The 17,665-nt window shown below is 38.9% G+C and overlaps 1 protein-coding gene across 7 annotated transcripts; it reads left to right on the top strand.

Moving 5' to 3' along the window:
* Nucleotides 1-438: 438 nt before the first annotated feature.
* Nucleotides 439-17,355, top strand: lims2 (LIM and senescent cell antigen-like domains 2). 7 transcript variants are annotated; one of them, XM_077536926.1, is made up of 12 exons: nt 439-473; nt 1,006-1,191; nt 10,468-10,627; nt 10,859-10,925; nt 11,026-11,146; nt 11,236-11,385; nt 12,285-12,435; nt 13,086-13,178; nt 14,634-14,682; nt 14,789-14,864; nt 15,369-15,557; nt 16,230-17,355. In XM_077536926.1, the coding sequence occupies exons 2-11, from the start codon at nt 1,163-1,165 to the stop codon at nt 15,511-15,513; spliced, it is 1,041 nt and encodes a 346-aa protein (XP_077393052.1). In that variant the 5' UTR covers nt 439-473; nt 1,006-1,162; the 3' UTR covers nt 15,514-15,557; nt 16,230-17,355. The 7 variants fall into 7 exon arrangements, with proteins under 7 accessions (XP_077393052.1, XP_077393053.1, XP_077393054.1 ...); XM_077536928.1 differs by lacking the exons at nt 439-473; nt 1,006-1,191 and adding an exon at nt 2,222-2,617; XM_077536924.1 differs by lacking the exons at nt 439-473; nt 1,006-1,191 and adding an exon at nt 3,889-4,371.
* The last annotated feature ends 310 nt before the right edge of the window (nt 17,356-17,665 follow it).

Here is a 17,665-nt window from a genome sequence, read left to right as displayed (position 1 = left end):
TTTATTCTACCATATTAAATACATGCAGTTGTGCTACATCATGGATGGATTTTAATGTGGAGTGAAAAAAAAACGTCACTGATGAGCAATCATGACTGCTATTTATGTCCAGATGTTCATGTCTGCATATCTGGGTCAACAACATGAATTTTCCATTTTGATTTTAAAGCAGAGTTCTTCTCTTTCCATGAATAATAGTCTGTTGCTCTCAGGATGTCCATTCCCTCCCATAGCCAGGAGGCGGGGTTCTAAGGATTTCCTTTTAAGGGAATAAATGTGGCGCTTCTACTATAATGATGCAGCCTCTGGAGGAAACAAATGACTTCTGTATCTATTGAGGGAAAGACATGCCACAATGATTTTTGCTTCCCAGTAGACACGTTTGCTGTTATCCTGTATATCTGTTAATCTTTTTATTTATTCCATTCCAAATTGGCATCAATCATACCTCACTTTTAAGTGCGGAGGTGCAAGTGAGTGTGGCAATTAAGAAGTCTCAGTGGGTAATCATTAAAAAGTTAGAATGCGCTTGTTTGGAAACTACTGAGTAAAAAAAAACATGAACGCTATTGATAGAAAGTTCCTGGACATACTGATAATTTTCCCTGTAGAAGAAAAAACGATCACCTTTAATTTTGGTCAGTTAAATTGAGCAATTCGGATCCCAAACATTGTGTATACGAGCACATCATGTCAGAAAAAAATGAAAGGGAGGTCGATTTCGGCAGAAAAAATGCGATACAGTGGTGGAGATTACTGTTTGTGAAACGTTATCGTATAAAGTCAGACTAACCCTCAGCAAGAGTTCCCTTTTCTGTAATAAAAGTCTTATATACACGTCAAAATGTAGTTTGACACTATTAAAACATACAAATAATGTATTTTGGTTTCGTGTAAAGTTCATTTTTATTAGCATAGTCACTGGTTTTATGAAGTGTCTGGTGGGAATATTTGTTTTATGCAAAATTATTTTACTTTGAAAGTGTAAAGCGGAAGTGTGTGCAGTTGTGGCGAAATTGAAGGCAGACCCATTTGGAGGAGGCCTCTTCTCGCGGTTGTTGAGCGGAGACCACCGCTCGCTCCTAGCGTTCCATCCGAGACCTTCAACATCTGTCACCCCGAACGCAGAAAGAACAACTCCGGTCCAGGAAGCAGCCAAAGGATGCTCGCTGTTACTGAAATGACAAATGGGTGAGTCAAAAGTTCATCTAATCTCCCAAGGGGAACATTTTCTTGAAAAGTTGGGAAGTTGACAGTTTTTTTTTTTTTCTTGATGGGAAAGAGGGGGAGAGCACTGTAGCGGTATTTTATCTTCTCCCAAATAGCTCGGTAGAGTTACATTTAGCTATATAATATAGTTCAAATGTCCGTGGGATGTGTGTGTCATCAACGTTTCCAGTTTCTACATCTTTTCATCTTTTCAATGTAACAATCTGACCATCGTAACTCTGCTTGCTCGCTTGCGCCCCCTACTGTTCTCTTGATGGAAGAACTTGCCGCTGGAAATGCGCCTCTATTTCCAAAATCTAAATAAAGCACATTCCTTCACTTCTACACAGCCCCTTAGCACCAAGATAGCACCAAAAATAATAGTTTTCTATCATGGCCACAGCCCACTTTTTTCCCTGTTGAAAAGAGAAGGGAAAGTCTTTGTTGTAATTGTATGTAAACAATTGTAAAAATGATTTTCTTGCCTATAGAGCAGATCCGCCTCCTCCCCTGGCCAAAAATGCCCACACAGACTCCCAAACAGCTTTCTGGACCACTTCCTGTATGTCCACTCCCTTGGGGACTGTCACTGGCCTCTTAATGGTGACGCCTGGCATGAATCGGGCTTTCGAAAGCAGGCTACACTTGTACGAAGTAAGCATTCTTCATGCCGGGTGTCAGCCATTTTGCCTCCATGACTTCTACACTTTGTTGATACAACTTAAGCTCTTCCCAGTCTCCAGGCTGAACGTGACCTTGTTTGGAAGAGCACTGCTCGTGTGAGATGATGTAACACCATGACATTGTTTTTGTTCAATGTACATTCCATATATAGCTTGCATTCTTACCATATCCTTTTTATTTGTTCTGTCACCAATAGAGTTCTTACAGTTCCTGTCGATGATTATAAACCTTTTCGGTGCGGGATGTCAATTATTCACAAATTGTTGCTACTAAAATAAATTCATGTAATAGGTTACCTGATCATGTTATTCTCAGGTTGTCTATTTATGATTTTGTTTTTGCACACTTTGTTTTGCATACTTTTTTAGCCAGCATGCGTTTGGGTCTGCAATAACGACTTGCCTTACTTTCACTCTGATTTCTCCTCGCACCTCCCAACACCACAAACATTCTCTTACCCGTCTCCTCCTCCTCCTCATTGCACCTTCTCTCCATCCCGCTCTACTGTGCTTTTTCACCCATTTTCTCACAAACACATGCTGACGTATAACTACAAATGGATACACACACGCTCACATTGACACCCACCCCCATTAGACACACACACACACTTACGCAGGAAGTGATGTGGCCATGAGATAGAAGCAGTAGTGTTTGCAGTGACAGCAAAAGGAACTTTAGCAACACCAAAATGATCCTCACTTCTGTTTGACACACCACACTGGTAAGACACAGATACAGTATGCTATTATGTTGTTTAATTAAACCTATATTATAATTCTAAATGATTCTAATGAACTGTAGATTTTTTTTTTATCTTACTGTTCATGAACTACATTGTGTTACTTCCTCTTATGAATGAGCCATTTGCAGGTGTTAATTTTCACAAGGACAGAAACTTTTTGTGTATTTTTGCTCTCAATGTGATTTGAAAGACGTTAGAGACAAAATCTGTTTTCAAGCAGAAGTGCTGTTGTACCACCATTGTCCACATAGTGGTAGTGGGGTAATTTGGAATTATGCAGTCAGCTTGTTTATACAAATTCCAAATATACTTATTATCAAAATTAATATTCCTGAGGTATAGCTACAATGAGAATAGACTGACTGTGATATTCACTGGAATATTATTCGTGGGCATCTCCTTGATATTGGTGCTTAGTGGTACAATACAGTACAATATTTGAGTTTTCAACACCAACTCTCAATTGTATTGTTTTTCTACCATTTGATATTTTTTGTTTTCACGATATCAAAATGTTGTCTTTCTTTTCATTACAATTGTGAGAGAAGCAATTTTCCTACCGGTTTGATTCGTTGTATGTCTTTGAAGAAAGCGTCTTGTCTGCAGTCAACACTGTCATGAATTATTCATCGGTTGGCATTCTCATCTTTCAATAGCTTATTGTGACTGCTGAGGAAAAAATGTTGAATTTCGACTGATACTCAAATGAAAAAAATATGCAGGTTGATTTGTGAGGCAGCATTTTGATTCACCCCAGGGGAAAAAAAAAAACATTGTTTGCAAGGTGTTGCTCAGTTAAAGCATTTGTGAGGTTAGTTCGACCAACCGCTTCATGTCCGGTGTTTACTTTCAAATGATGCGTAGTCGCCATCTAGTGGACTGAAAAAAGGAGTTCAGCAAGTTGTGACTTGTGTGCTGAAATGTATTTTTATCTTTGTTGTTCCTGATGGCTAATCTTCAAACAGTGGTCCTTTGACAGAAAATGAAGATCTGTAAAGTAAATTGGTTGCTTGGCTCAATAACGTTGGGAAATGCAAGTTTCAGTACTGTCAAGTGTCTACTGTCAATTAAACATTTTTCTTGTGACATAAACCAGTTCATGGTGGCCTTGGACTTGATTCCGATTCAAGTCAATTCGTGAAATGCCTCCCTCTGAAGTCTTCTGTTCCTGCATGAAAAAGGTGCATGATGATTTTAATTACAAAGCACACTTTGTCAAAGGTTTGATTTATGGCATACTAAATGTTTGTCACTATTGTGGTACTCAAGCTGGCATGCTTGGATTCTTATTTTCCCAACAATGAGACAGTTAGTAGTAGGCGGCAAAACAGACAGCGGAGGCGAAGGCCAGAATGTCTTTCTCCGCCTTCTCTTTTCCACTCAGTCACTTCCTTTCTACCTGCAGAAGGCGGTCAAAGAGGCAGTTGATAGGTGAGCAGGCGGTGCTAGCACACCTCTGCACGTCCTTCCTCAAGACCGCGTGCCTTGGAGGTGTGTCAGTCCGATAAGGGGCTCGAGCAACACCAGCCTAATCTTTTGATTTGGGACAACCCTGAACACACACACACTTTCTCTGGCACATTTCTGGCCCAGCGGGTCGTTCGCTAGCGGGTGGACGAGGAAGGACTGACGGGGATGAACTCTTTGAGACTCAAGGCGTTGTCCAATTCGGGCTTGTACAGACGAAGACAGGAGAGACCGGACAGCTACGGTGTGCTTGGGGATGGGTTCAGGTGCGTCTAAACTTTTGTGATGTGTTCTTGCTTGCTTTGAGAGTTCACTGAGGTTATTGTTAAGGCTTAATCTCTTCATGCATGGATCATTCTTGGTAAATCAGTTCTATGTTATACTTGAAAAGTTGGTAACCATTGTTGTGTAATTGGGGGCACGAATAAAGGAAGCAGTGGTCATGTTTGTCCAGCCTCCAGCGTGTCCTCACAATTTTTTCTTCTTTGATTGGCTACTTTGCTGTGTCACAAGAATGAGCAGATTACCGTAATCCTGATGGAAAATAGGAGATTAATTTGTCCGTTCTCACTGCCCCAATGTTTTTTTTTTTTTGGGGGGGGGGGGGGGGGGATTTTGACTCAAAATGTCTCGAATTTAGTGGTCCTCTGTTGCAATCAATAGCCCTTTATCTGAGCCTTTGGACTTTGCCTACATTTTCCATCAAACTGCCATTTGCCTTTGTTGTCTGGAGAAAACGTATTGATTAGGAGAGACCTTTGCAAAGCAGTGCATGAGTGGGAGCATGTGGAATTGTGGCGTGACCATACATCAACATCAGTCCTTCCCCTCCTCAAGTGGTTGCAGGAATGTTGCAATGTGAAGAATGTAGACACAGAGAGGGGGCTCTGTCTTAAGAGGTGTCCCCGGTCAAGTTAAACAAACTTTGATTTGTGTTGTGTACTAAATGACCTATTTTTCATTTAACCAAAAAAATCAATGAGCACACAAGTCAACTAGGTTAGTGGTAAGCGTATTTGACGGGTTATAAATTGATGGTTTACTTGGAGTTAATAAACGGTTATACAGCCCTTTGTCTTTTCTGTTGCCGTGTGGACTCAAGTGGGACTTGAGATAGTAGAGGTCAAAGTGGGCGTCAGGAGTTGAATGTGTGTGTGTATGTGTGTTTGTTTGGGTGGGCGTGTGCATTCACTTGTACGCTTCCCAAGCTGCGCTCGAGTTGTTTCCATGGTTTCTGTTGACACTGTACATGTTTATATTAGCAACACGTGAGACACATTTTTCAGCATGTGTCTGCTTGCATGGTACTATTTCAAAATATTTCCCTTTCCCAAAATATTGATGGGAAGACAAGATTATGCTTTATTCTAATGTCATGGGTTATAAAAATCTTATGAAAGTTTTATGATTGTGGTAACGAGTTGTTCTGGTGCTCATAAATGATAATTAGTCATAATTTTTCCATACGAACGAATGTTTAGGCAGTCACGCACCACTCCATGTCAATTGTCAGGGTGAAGAGTTTTTTCAAAATTAAAAACAAATATCCAATAATTTTTCACCATGAACTTAAAACTATTTGTAACAAATGTAATCGCTAGTCACTCTGGTGACCATGTGGTTTTGTTATGACTTGACAGTTCAACAGTGCTAAACAAGACAAGGCAGAAGGCACCATTATCCAACCTTTTTTGCTTGGTCATTGCAGCTATTGGAAACTGGCTGTGCTGTTTCCCTCACGTCGAACCTGCAGTGTAACATTGGAAATACGACACCAGAAAAGGTCAGCTTGCGTTGGGTCTGACTGGCGACCGCAGGATTAGGCTAGTAGGACTATATTTCCCATGATTCTTAGACACAGAAGCAGGAAGTACGGTCGTTTTAGTTTCAGTATGACGAAAGTAACGTACACGTGCCTTCTGGATGACGAGAACGCAAACGTGAAGGTAGAAGTAAAAAGGAAGGAACTGAGTTGACAACTTGGGTGTTAGTCTCAGGTTCTTCTTGTTTCTTCACTGAAATGTCTGTAAGAACCCAGTAGGGAAGTCCGACACCGGAGATACTGTTGACTGTTGCTGTGGCTGTTTTTAAATTCAGCTCTCATTTTTTGTCCTCTGTCATTATAAATCTTTGCACTTGTTACTTGACCCACCAATATACTGTACATGATCCTAACCAAGTCAGCAGACCATTACCAGTTGCCGCTACAATAACATTCTTGTCTCTGGACTTTCCCTCCTACGACACATCTGGTGACAACCGTGGGATGCTGTTTTATCAGTTCAGTTAGTAGTCTCTTACCACCAAGCACATTATAAAGGGTACTTCGATAATAACTTGGCTGTGCTCTTATCAGCCTGTAGGACTAGTGCTGATGTTGTTGTTTGTCTGGGCAGCGTAGGTAAGGTATGACCGGCAGAGGAGAACTTGCTTACGCTACTGAGTCAAGATGTGTTTTCATTGAGAAAATAAAGTAAACTAGTATCAGTTTGTCACAGAATTCATCCAATGGCGTGATGGATACTGAAATACCGCGATCTTACGTCTCAACATTTTCCAGTTCGTACTGCTGTGACGCAGTTGGGAAACTTTTGTTACCCGAGTCTCTTCCAATAATAATCTTCCTTGTAATAGGGTGGTGCGCTTTGCATCATTGTTGCTGTGGTTGTAATCAGGAGGAAGGGTTGTGTGTGTTTCCTCCTCTCGCTGATTAGATTTTCCCGTCTTTCCGACAGGTGACTTTTTTGCATTCATTCTGTTTTGGGAAGGTACTGATAAGTTTGTGTTACAGCCCATATGGACGCAAACCTTTGTTGCTTAGTAGTTTAGTTTACCCTCCTATAGGGTTTACTAGTCATTCATGTTACATGAGTGTCAAAGCGCTCCTCTGAATAGATGGCATTGAGTTTTGCTAGTGGAAACAAATACAGCTGTGGGGCCATATATTATGTGTATACAGTGGGCTCCTCTCCTCCCACTCTAACATACAAAAGCAGCTGCCAGCACCTAGTTTGGAGTTGAAGGTTCACTGGGTGTCTATTTGTAGAAAGATGGCATCATGCTAAAGACTGGAGGACTGGGAGACGCAGTTTACAAACAACAAAAATGCACATAGAGCTATGTAGACCCTTCATATGTTCACAGCAAAACAGTATAAATGGATTTTGTACAAAATCAAATACACTGTAGTTAGTAGGATTTGTTATTGTTACTTAAAAACAGCTTTAAGTTCCTCCTGCACTTTTTAATTGCTTTATTTCACAATCAATGAGAGACCAAAACTGTAATAGGCACATCTGTACACTGGCTAACTGCCAATGGCCACAACTCATGCTGAGTCAATCAACACGCAGCCTGGCTTAGCTTAACCAATTAACAGCCAGCCATCTCTACACACTCATTCGCTGACACCCACGTCACTCACCAGCCAAGGTCATGCCTTTTAAAGCCATAAACACTTAAAATCACTTATACTCAGAGATGGGGGGGAAAAAACAGGTCAAGAAAGTTAAAAACCCTGCCAGAGTTTGGCTTTAGCCACAGGTGCGTCTCATAATGACCTCGTTTACCTGCCGGTTGAGCACCTGTAGCTAACGACAAACTGTGCCAGAGTTTTTACTTTCTGGACCTGGATTTCCCATCGCTGCGATATACTATAGTAAAATGTGAGGATGGTGACCTGGAGTGGAAAAAAATAATACCTGTACCTCACATGCACGTTACTGTATTTAATAATGCAAAGTCAATTTTTATCCGCTAAATTTGAAATACTAATCAGAAGAACACTTGATTCTCATCCCTATTTGAGAATTACACATTTGTATGTTAATGCACATGTACATAGACTTGCATGAACGTGTGACCTCTCAGCAGCAGGTTTGGCTCTTCATTTCAGTAGCCGGTCCAAGAATAGACAGCAAGTTCGTGTTCGACAGACTGGAGACTCTGTGTGTGTGGTTGTGTGCGTGCGTGTTTGCGCATGCCAGACTGAAAAAAAGCGAGTGTGTTGATGTGGGAAAGAAGGAGTGAGTGGGTGTGTGTACTTACATGCAGGAGAGGGAGAGACTACACCCATCACAGCCTGATGAGTGGGTCAGTCTCCCCTTCAGCTTTTCGGATTACAGCTCCAACTGATCGCAGGATTTGCGTAGCTGGAAACTTTGAAGCCTCAAAGTCTTGTACCTGGAGAAGAGTGCCGAGATGAACGGTCGTTTTCTACCGCCTTCCATACCTGAGGATGGAGAGGTCTTGGACTATAATCCACACGGGGAGATCAACGGTTACCATCAAAGGTTTCGGGATGGGGATGGGGGAGAGGCAGAAGTCCCGGTGTCCAAATCCCAGAGGCGGAAGAGTGATGTCAAAGTCTATAAGGAGTTTTGTGATTTTTATGCACGCTTGTAAGTACAGAAATGACAAGTGCACTTTTGTGGTAGTTTTCCAATAGTAACATGGCTATAATAAAATTTGTTGCCTGACAAGCCGCTGACCGTGATAACAATGCTGAAACATGCTATGCCTTGGTGGAGGTTGTTGCATTGGGACATTCTGTCTTCACATAAAATCAAACGGTGACCTTGAGGTGTTACAGAATGTGAAGAAATTTGATGTTATACAGAAGCTGTTTTTTTATTTTTTTTTATTTGTGTGTGTGTGTGTGTGTGTGTGTGTGTGTGTGTGTGTGTGTGTGCAGGGTTGAAGTCCAAACTCTGCACGAGCTAGCATAGAGAGTAAGCTATTTTTGTGCCAAGGGGAGGAGTGATTACGCAAAACAGAAAATGCCAGCTGGTATCTTGAGAATGTGTCCATGAATGACATGAAGGCTAAATATAAATGTTACAGTTACTGACTGAGGACATGAAGTCATCGGTGGATTTGTTGAAACAAAAATATATATATATATTCGGGGATATCTTGATGCTATTTGGCAAAAAAAAAAAAACTTACATTTTGATTTGATTGTTATAAAATGAATGGTGACTGCATAACAGATTGAGATAAAATGTAGTTCTTGTTGGATTTGAACTAAAACCAGTTGTAAAATATTGTGTACGCCTGAAGTATACCCCATCTGACAGGGTACACCCTGGACTGCTCGCCAGCAGGCTTTGTACGGCTGATTTCGGGTTTATCTGAATTTTATTTTACCGATTTAAAAGAAAAACTGACTTTATGACAATTTATGTCACAGTCCAAATAAACTATGTCGTTGACAACAGTTAGTCTTCATTATATCCGAAAACAAGAGAGGTGGGTGTTTTTGTTTTTGTTAAATGAAAGCCTTAGCGGAGTTTTATACACTCTACTGGGGTTCATTCTAGTAATGAGGATTTTTTTAAAATACAATGTTCAAAATTTGCTAAAATGCTACTTAAAATTAACACCCAGTTAAGCATGCTTAATGTGTCACACAAACCTTTCTTTCACATTATTTTTCTTTATTTTACAAATCTACATAAGAAAGCTTTCAAACGTGTCAAATATTGAATGGCATTTATAAATTTCTGATCATTCAGTTGTCCTCTCCACTCTCCAGCAAACATTAGTTATTAGCAGCATAGTTGGCCAATTGACTGTTTATTGAAGACAGTCTATTCTGTTATGTGACAGTGACAGAATAGAAGGTGGAAATGCCAAAGGGGCATATCACTTCCTTCCCCTAATCCTGTCAGGCAGAGCTGACTGTGCATGTTACATCAGGTCAGAATCTATAGAATATAGAGTGAATGTAGATTAGAAATGATTTGTACTTATTGTTGCTACTTCTCCTCTGATTGTATCATTTTCTGCATCACACTGTCATTTATTTACTCACATGAAATCACAAGGAGCCATCTATGGAACACAATCCATAAATACATTTTTTTTTTTTTTAAATGAACTCAGTATTTCCCTAACTCATTTTCTCACATTTCTTAAAAGCATAAATCAACAAATAACTTAACATACTGTATGTCTTATTTCAAAGGTGCAATAAAATTACATCAGCAATGTTTTCATCAGTAGATTTTTTACACTCATTCATGTTTTCACACCCTCAGCAAATCTTGTCCACACCCAAAATGTGACACCAATATGTTTTAATGTCGTCCAGGAGTAGTAGACCTCACCTAGTTTTCATAGTTCAGTGATAACATATTATAACTTCTGTTAAAGAGGTCATGTTTTCACTGCAGTTAATTATTTTTTTCTTAAATGTCTTTCTTTTTCAGAGACGTAATAACAATTTCTACTCTCATGTCCAATTTGTCTGACATATTTTCATGAATCCCATTGGGAGAAAAGACTTACTTAGGTGGGCTTTAGTTAAAATATTGTATAACATATAGCACTAATTCTCACAATTGTATTTAACCCTTTAGCAACATGGCCAACGCCCTGGCCAACGCCATGTGTGAGCGCTGCAAGAGTGGCTTTGCTCCGGCCGAGAAGATCGTGAACAGTAACGGAGAACTTTACCATGAGCAGTGCTTTGTGTGCGCCCAGTGTTTCCAACAGTTCCCAGAGGGACTCTTCTATGAGGTAAATAAAGTGGTTTGTACATACTATGATGCTGTCCTTGATAAACTCCAATCATTGGTCAGGAAATACAATTCTGTAAACACACTGTAGCTGCTGCTTGAAGCTATAACGTTACATTCAAATAAATCCAAATATAACTGCAGGATATTGATGTGAGTATGTCCTTAGTGCCCTATTGAGTTTTCAAGTCTACTTACAGTAAATGTAAGTAATCTAAAAATGTGTTTACAGTTTGAAGACAGGAAATACTGTGAACATGACTTCCAGATGCTCTTTGCGCCATGCTGCCACCAGTGTGGTAAGTGTAGAAACTGTACGCAAAAGGAAAACACAATTCGGTAAAAGGATGGAGAAAAAAAACAAACAAACCTCATAATAGTTTTGTGTTCTTGTCTCAGGCGAGTTCATCATCGGCCGCGTCATCAAGGCCATGAACAACAGCTGGCACCCTGAATGTTTCTGCTGTGACATCTGCCAGGCCGTGCTCGCCGACGTTGGATTTGTGAAGAATGCCGGCAGGTTAGTTTTACTGTAAACAATGATTCAGTATTGACATTGTTAGCTCATAACATTAATGTTTAACCTGTCTCACCTTTCCCCACTATCAGGCACCTTTGTCGTCCGTGCCACAACAGAGAGAAAGCTCGTGGCCTCGGCAAGTACATCTGCCAGAAGTGTCACGCCATCATTGAAGAGCAGCCCCTTCTGTTCAAGAATGACCCCTACCACCCTGATCACTTCAACTGTAACAATTGCGGGTAAGGATCGGGACAGTGCACAATCAAGTTGGATCCAGTAACACTCTACAAGAGCTGAATCACAAAATATGCCTTTAAGAAAATAATAGAACTGACGGAACCACTTATACTGACATTATGCATAATGTCATGGTGGATTAATTAATTATTTAGTATTATTTAATTTAAATAAAATTAAATAAATGAAACAAAAATGAAAAAAAATATATATATTTTTTTATTTTGTTTCATTTATTTAATTGTATTTAATTGAAATAAAATTTAAAAAATGAAACAAAATAAAATATGTATTTAATTGTATTTACTTTAAATAAAATTAATTAAATAAAATATGTATTTAATTGAAATACAATTGAATATAATAAAAATAATATTTATTTAATTTTATATAATTTCAATAAATTTAAAAAATATTTTTATTTTTATTTTACTTTATTATTTGATTTTAATTAATACTGTTGTTTTAAAGGGATACTTGACTCAGTGAACCATATAATGAACGTGATAACTTAATTATTTTTATGAACAATTAATACCTTTTAAAAACTAATTTTGCCACTTGCTGTCAACTGATGATATCACCTGTGCTGAGGAAATAGGTAACAACCAATCACGGCTCACCTGTTTTCTGGGTTTGGTCACAAACTGAGCCATGATTGGTCAGTACCTATTTCTTCAGCACAGGTGATATCATCTTCAGTCAACAGCAAGTGGCAAAATAAGTTTTTAAAGGTAGTAATTGTTCGTGAAAAATAAATAAATAATGAAGTTATTAATTAAGTATAGACAGAATATTATCTTTTACTGTTGAAAATGAGTCAATGAATCAAGTATCCCTTTAGCATCTTTACTTGCTTTGAAAAAAAATAAAATAAAATAAAATCCCTCTCCGCCTGCAGAAAGGAACTGACTGCTGATGCCAGGGAGCTGAAGGGGGAGCTTTACTGTTTGCCCTGCCACGATAAGATGGGCGTCCCCATCTGCGGCGCCTGCAGGAGACCCATCGAGGGTCGTGTGGTCAACGCGATGGGCAAGCAGTGGCATGTGGAGGTCTGACCTTCAACACATATTTTATAATACAGGGAGGGTGCCACACACACAAAAAAAAGTTGATGTCATTTGAAATAATACGACATTGCTCTCCAATCATTTTTGGTCATTCCAGATGAGATAAGATGAATTTAAATGATTCGGTGTTATTTCATCAGTTAGGTGCACTTTCTCTTATTCAGATTTGTACATCATCATCGTTTATCTCCAGCGTCTCCTTATATTTTTCCCCACCCTCTTTTCACTCTGTATGGCCGTTTTGCTGTCTTGTCTTCCCTCCTCCACACGCAGCACCATGTATGCACTTTGTGTGCGCGCCCTTTTCAGGGCCATCCGTTTTATGAGCGGGACGGTCGAGCTTATTGCGGGACACACTTTGACATGGTGAGGGTTTTAACAAGTGGCCTGATGTTTCTGCTGTAACGTGGAGCTTTGCCTGACCTCTTCAAAAGGACTGAACTAACTTTGTTGGTTTTACCCTGCTTTTCGTCTGCTGCTCATCCACACTGTCCTCCCAAACAAACACAAAATATGAATTTCCCAACATCGATTCAACAATAGAGAGCAATACCAGGACATGTGGACTGATCTGAATTGTGGTCTTGAGCTGACAGCTAACTGAGTGTGCTTGACTTTGACCATGTTTGCAGCATTTTGTGTGTGCTAAGTGTGAGAAACCGTTCCTGGGACACCGCCACTACGAACGCAAGGGCCTGGCCTACTGTGAAACACACTACAACCAGGTAATGCCGTAATTGTGGTGAACACGCAAAATGTCATGGCAGCAAATTAGGGACATTTGCGACCATGTGTAGTCGGGATTTTACTTCTATTTGTCTTGGTTCCTCAAATACTGGACTCCCTGTATTATAGTAGACACAGATGAGTGATTAATAGGCTGGTACATTGTCAACTTGAAAAAATAAACACAATTAATAGAGTCCTATTTTTTTCCTTTCAAGCAAAAAATTAACAGATGGTGCCACTAGGTGGCTGTAATTCCCTTTGAATTAGTTTCGGTGTGAGTGCTTAATGTGACTTTTGGAACACTGCAGCTGCTTGCAAGTCACATTTGAATTTTTTTTTTAAGTGGGTCAGTATGAGAATAATAATAAGTCTTAATACGCATTGCTCGTTTTGCAGAACCATAATTGCATTCATTGCTGTTTTGTGGGTAGATTACCACAACTCAAACAGCAGGACAGGGTAAAATCAAGAAATAAAGAATTATACATAAGGCCATGTGATTTAAAAGATGTATTGACTGATACAATATTGCTGTTGACATTTAACCCTAAAGCCTGAACCATAAAATATATGAGAGAATATTCAGAATATTCTTTGTAAATAGAGTATTTATTGGTCCTAAACATATAAACAAACAAAAATGAAAATCAACTTGCACATATGACTTTTGTGTCATATTTGATACATCTGGTCACAATTCTTTAAATTTGTACATTTATAACTGTCAAAAATATAATAGACAGATAATAATAATAAACAATAAACATATTAGTATCTCCAAAAATCTGAAAGAACATTTCCCACTATTAATAAGTATAGGTGTTTTCCTTTCTCAATTGGGGAGATCTACAAGGTCGCTGGAAAAGTCATCAGCTTGGTGATACTGCCCTCTATGGATTATCCGTGCAATGCATGTGTCAGATCATATATGTCAGGATTTTAATGGGGAAAAATATTCTGTTTCCATGTTAATTTATCCGCTGTCATAACTTCAAGGAATTTTGTTTCATTCGTGTGCTACCGTTTTATTTATTTATTTTTTTATTCCCAATGACCATATATTTGGTTTTCTTGGTCTATTTACATCAAACAACTTAAAAATGTATAACTCTCTTCCAACTTCACATACTAGTACTTTTATTTATTTTATTTTATTTTTTTACCAGGGAGAAATAAATGGTGCCATCTGCAAAAATGACAACTCCACTGTCCCATATGGAATTGAATTGTAATGCACTGAATCGACCCAAATTGAATGGTTCCACTTTACAGAGCAGCAATGGAATCTGTAAAGCTGAAGTTTAATTAAGATGGCATGGGATCTGAATGCTGTGCGTTTTGTCAAACATGCCTGAGTGTCAGCTGCTGAACTGTGTTTTGTCATTATTTTTATTCTATTTATGTTGCTCAAATATTGCTAACTTGTTGTCCTTCCTTTTTGTACATTTTAGCTGTTTGGAGATGTTTGCTACCACTGCAATCGTGTTATAGAAGGAGACGGTGAGATAACTTTTTTTTGTTTTCTTTTTTTAAATTGTGCGTAGGTGTGTTGAAGTTTGTTTCTTAATGCAGTCATTGTTTCATGGTGCTTCTCTGGTGTTTTCAGTGGTGTCAGCCCTCAACAAGGCCTGGTGCGTCAACTGTTTTGCTTGTTCCACTTGCAACACCAAACTCACCCTCAAGTAAGTAACATGAAGTTTGTGTACTGCCACAAACTGTTTATCTGTTAATATTCACGTGAGCTTTTTTTTATTTTTTTATTTATTTTTTATTTATTTATTTTTCTGCGTTTCATGATTTTTGTGGACTATTCACCATTTCTTATTTTATCATGCTTATCTCTTTGACCGCCAATGGGCAGTTCACCGTCTAAGTGCAGCAGACGCTGCCTGGTCAATGAGTTGTGGAATCAAAAACACTCACTATCTATGGCCAGCAGATGGCAGCATTGTATCTCTTTTAATTGGGCTCATTGCATATGAAATTACAATGAAACATGATGAAATCTGGTTAAATTGAACATTTTCAAGGATGATGTAAATGATCAAAGCCTTTGTCATATTAAAGGTTTTTTTTTTATAACGTGGCAGTAAAAGAGTTAGTCTACCTCTGCTTATTTTCCTTCTTCTTTCTCTTCCTCTGTTGCTTCCCATCCTTTGGAAAACACTTCGATCTTGCTCGGTCAGGGATAAATTTGTAGAAGTGGATCTGAAGCCGGTGTGTAAGCACTGCTACGAGCGTCTGCCGGACGACATGAAACGCCGGTTGTCCAAGAGGGAACGTGACGCAAAGGAGAAAAAGAAGAAACCGTTGATACCCATGTGTCTGTGATCCTCTCTCATTTCCTTCTCCGCACTTCAGCTATTCTTCTCTTGGTCAGTTCTCTTCCCTTCTTTTCTCTTATATATGTAGCTGCTTCTTTGCCAATTATTCTACTAACTCTCATTCCTTTTTTTTCCCCTACTTGCTCCAAAAAAATATGCTTTCCTGTTCTGATATGTTTCACCATTTATTTGACTATTTCTCCAACATAAACGCAAGTCGAGATTTAGGCTCTTGGAGAACTTCTATGCTAAGCAAACAGGAAAATCAGATCAGTCACTTGTTGAAAGGACAGCTTTGTTTCACGGGACTCTTGTTCTGTCTGGGTCCAGAGGGTAAAACCTTAATCACATCCGGCAGCTTTTTTTTTATGTCCGCTGTGGAAATGCCAGCCGAGTTTGACACGTGCCTTGTCCAGCCAGCGATTATCTGCTCCGTGTGGGAGAAACCCCACAGTTAATCGAATTAAAGGCATTTGACGGAGAAAAGAGCTACATCGCTGTGCAAAGCTTTCCTGTTCCGATGACGTCTTTCACAGCAATCTTTACAAAAGTTTAAAAAGGGCCAAACATGTTCAAATACAGCAGATTAAAAAAAAAAGTCTACACACCCATTGTATAAAAGGTTTTTAAATCCACTGCATCTAGTACAAGACAACCTACTGAGGTTAATTAAATTTGCCATAGATGACATCACTAATTGCCATTGGCATGTTTCCCTCACAGGAACAAGTTTGTGGAGTTTGACATGAAGCCGGTGTGCAAGAAGTGCTATGAGAAATTTCCACTGGAGCTGAAGAAGAGACTGAAGAAGCTGTCGGAAACTGTCGCACGGAAGTAAAGGCGGCGTTTACGTAAGCGCCTGTCATTTAATGGGCCAGACTCTGTCGGAATGTGCGTTCGCTGCATGTGTCATTTGCGGCTCAAAAAGAACCTTTTCACTCAGCTTCCTTTTCACACTGCGATTTAACTGAAACACATTGCAGTGGATTTTCTGTTACTGATGCTCTAGCAAGCCCAAAGTAAAATGAAGAAAAAAAATGTCTTTAATGCTTATATGTGAGTTATTTACTTTTTGTTATTATCACTATTTTATGTATTCTAAATATGTATTTTTGCTAATACAGTATATATCATGTAGTTGCTTCAGTGTGCTATAGATTTCAAGTTTGTTTGACTGTTCTTGTGTGTTATGCATTGAATGAATGGATATTTTATTGATGCATTTCGTCTTTCTACTCGATTTGGGTCATGTGCACGATCCAATATGCATACCTGACGTTAAAACATAACATTGATTTAAATTTTGTACTGGAAGATCTTTTGTACAAGGCTTCATTCATAGTGGCCAGCCGACAGCTGTATTTCAGAGCAACTGTTATGTTACAGTACAACTTGATGAATGGTGGCATTTGCGTGTAGTGTTCAACATGTGTCGCCGCTGTTTGTAATCCAGGCAAAATTATCCTCTTACCCCAACTTCCTCCAGACTCGAAAAACAAAGCCGACTGTCCAATCTGCTTACCCAGTATTGTTTGAACTGAACTGTATTTTGCCCTAAAAAAACATATATATTCTATTCATTATAATTGCACATTCCATAGCGTGACAAAAACCCGAGCCATGTGTTTTTGTTCTGAATTTCACACCTGATGCCAGATCATTTCAGTTATTCCATGTTAAAGCAAATTCATGTAGCCATTTATTTATTACTCAGCCACACATAAACGAGGCACGTAGTATTATTTTTTTCCTTCACATTGCTTGGAAATCACATAAACATGCCAAAATGTATGTAAACCATTATGCAGTCAATGAAAAAGCTGAGCAAAATAAACATGTATTTAAATTACGTGTGATGTATTTTTTATATATATATATTTTTGTGGGAGATGCTGCTTTACGTTATATAATAATTAAATGAACTCTTTGGCCGTTGTATTCTTTATTTATTTATTTATTTATTGCAATGTGAATATTTTATTTTCACTCACGTAAAAACAACATGGGGTGTAAACAAACACAGGTCTGGAACATTATGCAACGTCTCAATTGCAATCTTAAAACAGGAAGTTGCCGAACACCACAAACATTTATTAACACATACACGTGATTTATCAACACACGATACAATTCCACTGGATTCATACAGTACAAATATT

This window comes from Festucalex cinctus, chromosome 11 (genome assembly GCF_051991245.1).
Source record: "Festucalex cinctus isolate MCC-2025b chromosome 11, RoL_Fcin_1.0, whole genome shotgun sequence".
NCBI lineage: Eukaryota > Metazoa > Chordata > Actinopteri > Syngnathiformes > Syngnathidae > Festucalex > Festucalex cinctus.
The sequence above is the reverse complement of the archived record's forward strand: the minus strand, read 5'-3'. Positions and strand labels throughout refer to the sequence as shown.

What these genes read in the sequence shown, in the direction of transcription:
- lims2 (XM_077536922.1), top strand. Translation starts at nt 8,306, where the DNA reads ATGAACGGTCGTTTTCTACCGCCTTCCATACCTGAGGATGGAGAGGTC. An exon ending in GCCATGCTGCCACCAGTGTG is followed by an intron (nt 10,926 to 11,025) that starts GTAAGTGTAGAA and finishes TTCTTGTCTCAG; the next exon opens with GCGAGTTCATCATCGGCCGC. An exon ending in AACACCAAACTCACCCTCAA is followed by an intron (nt 14,865 to 15,368) that starts GTAAGTAACATG and finishes TTGCTCGGTCAG; the next exon opens with GGATAAATTTGTAGAAGTGG.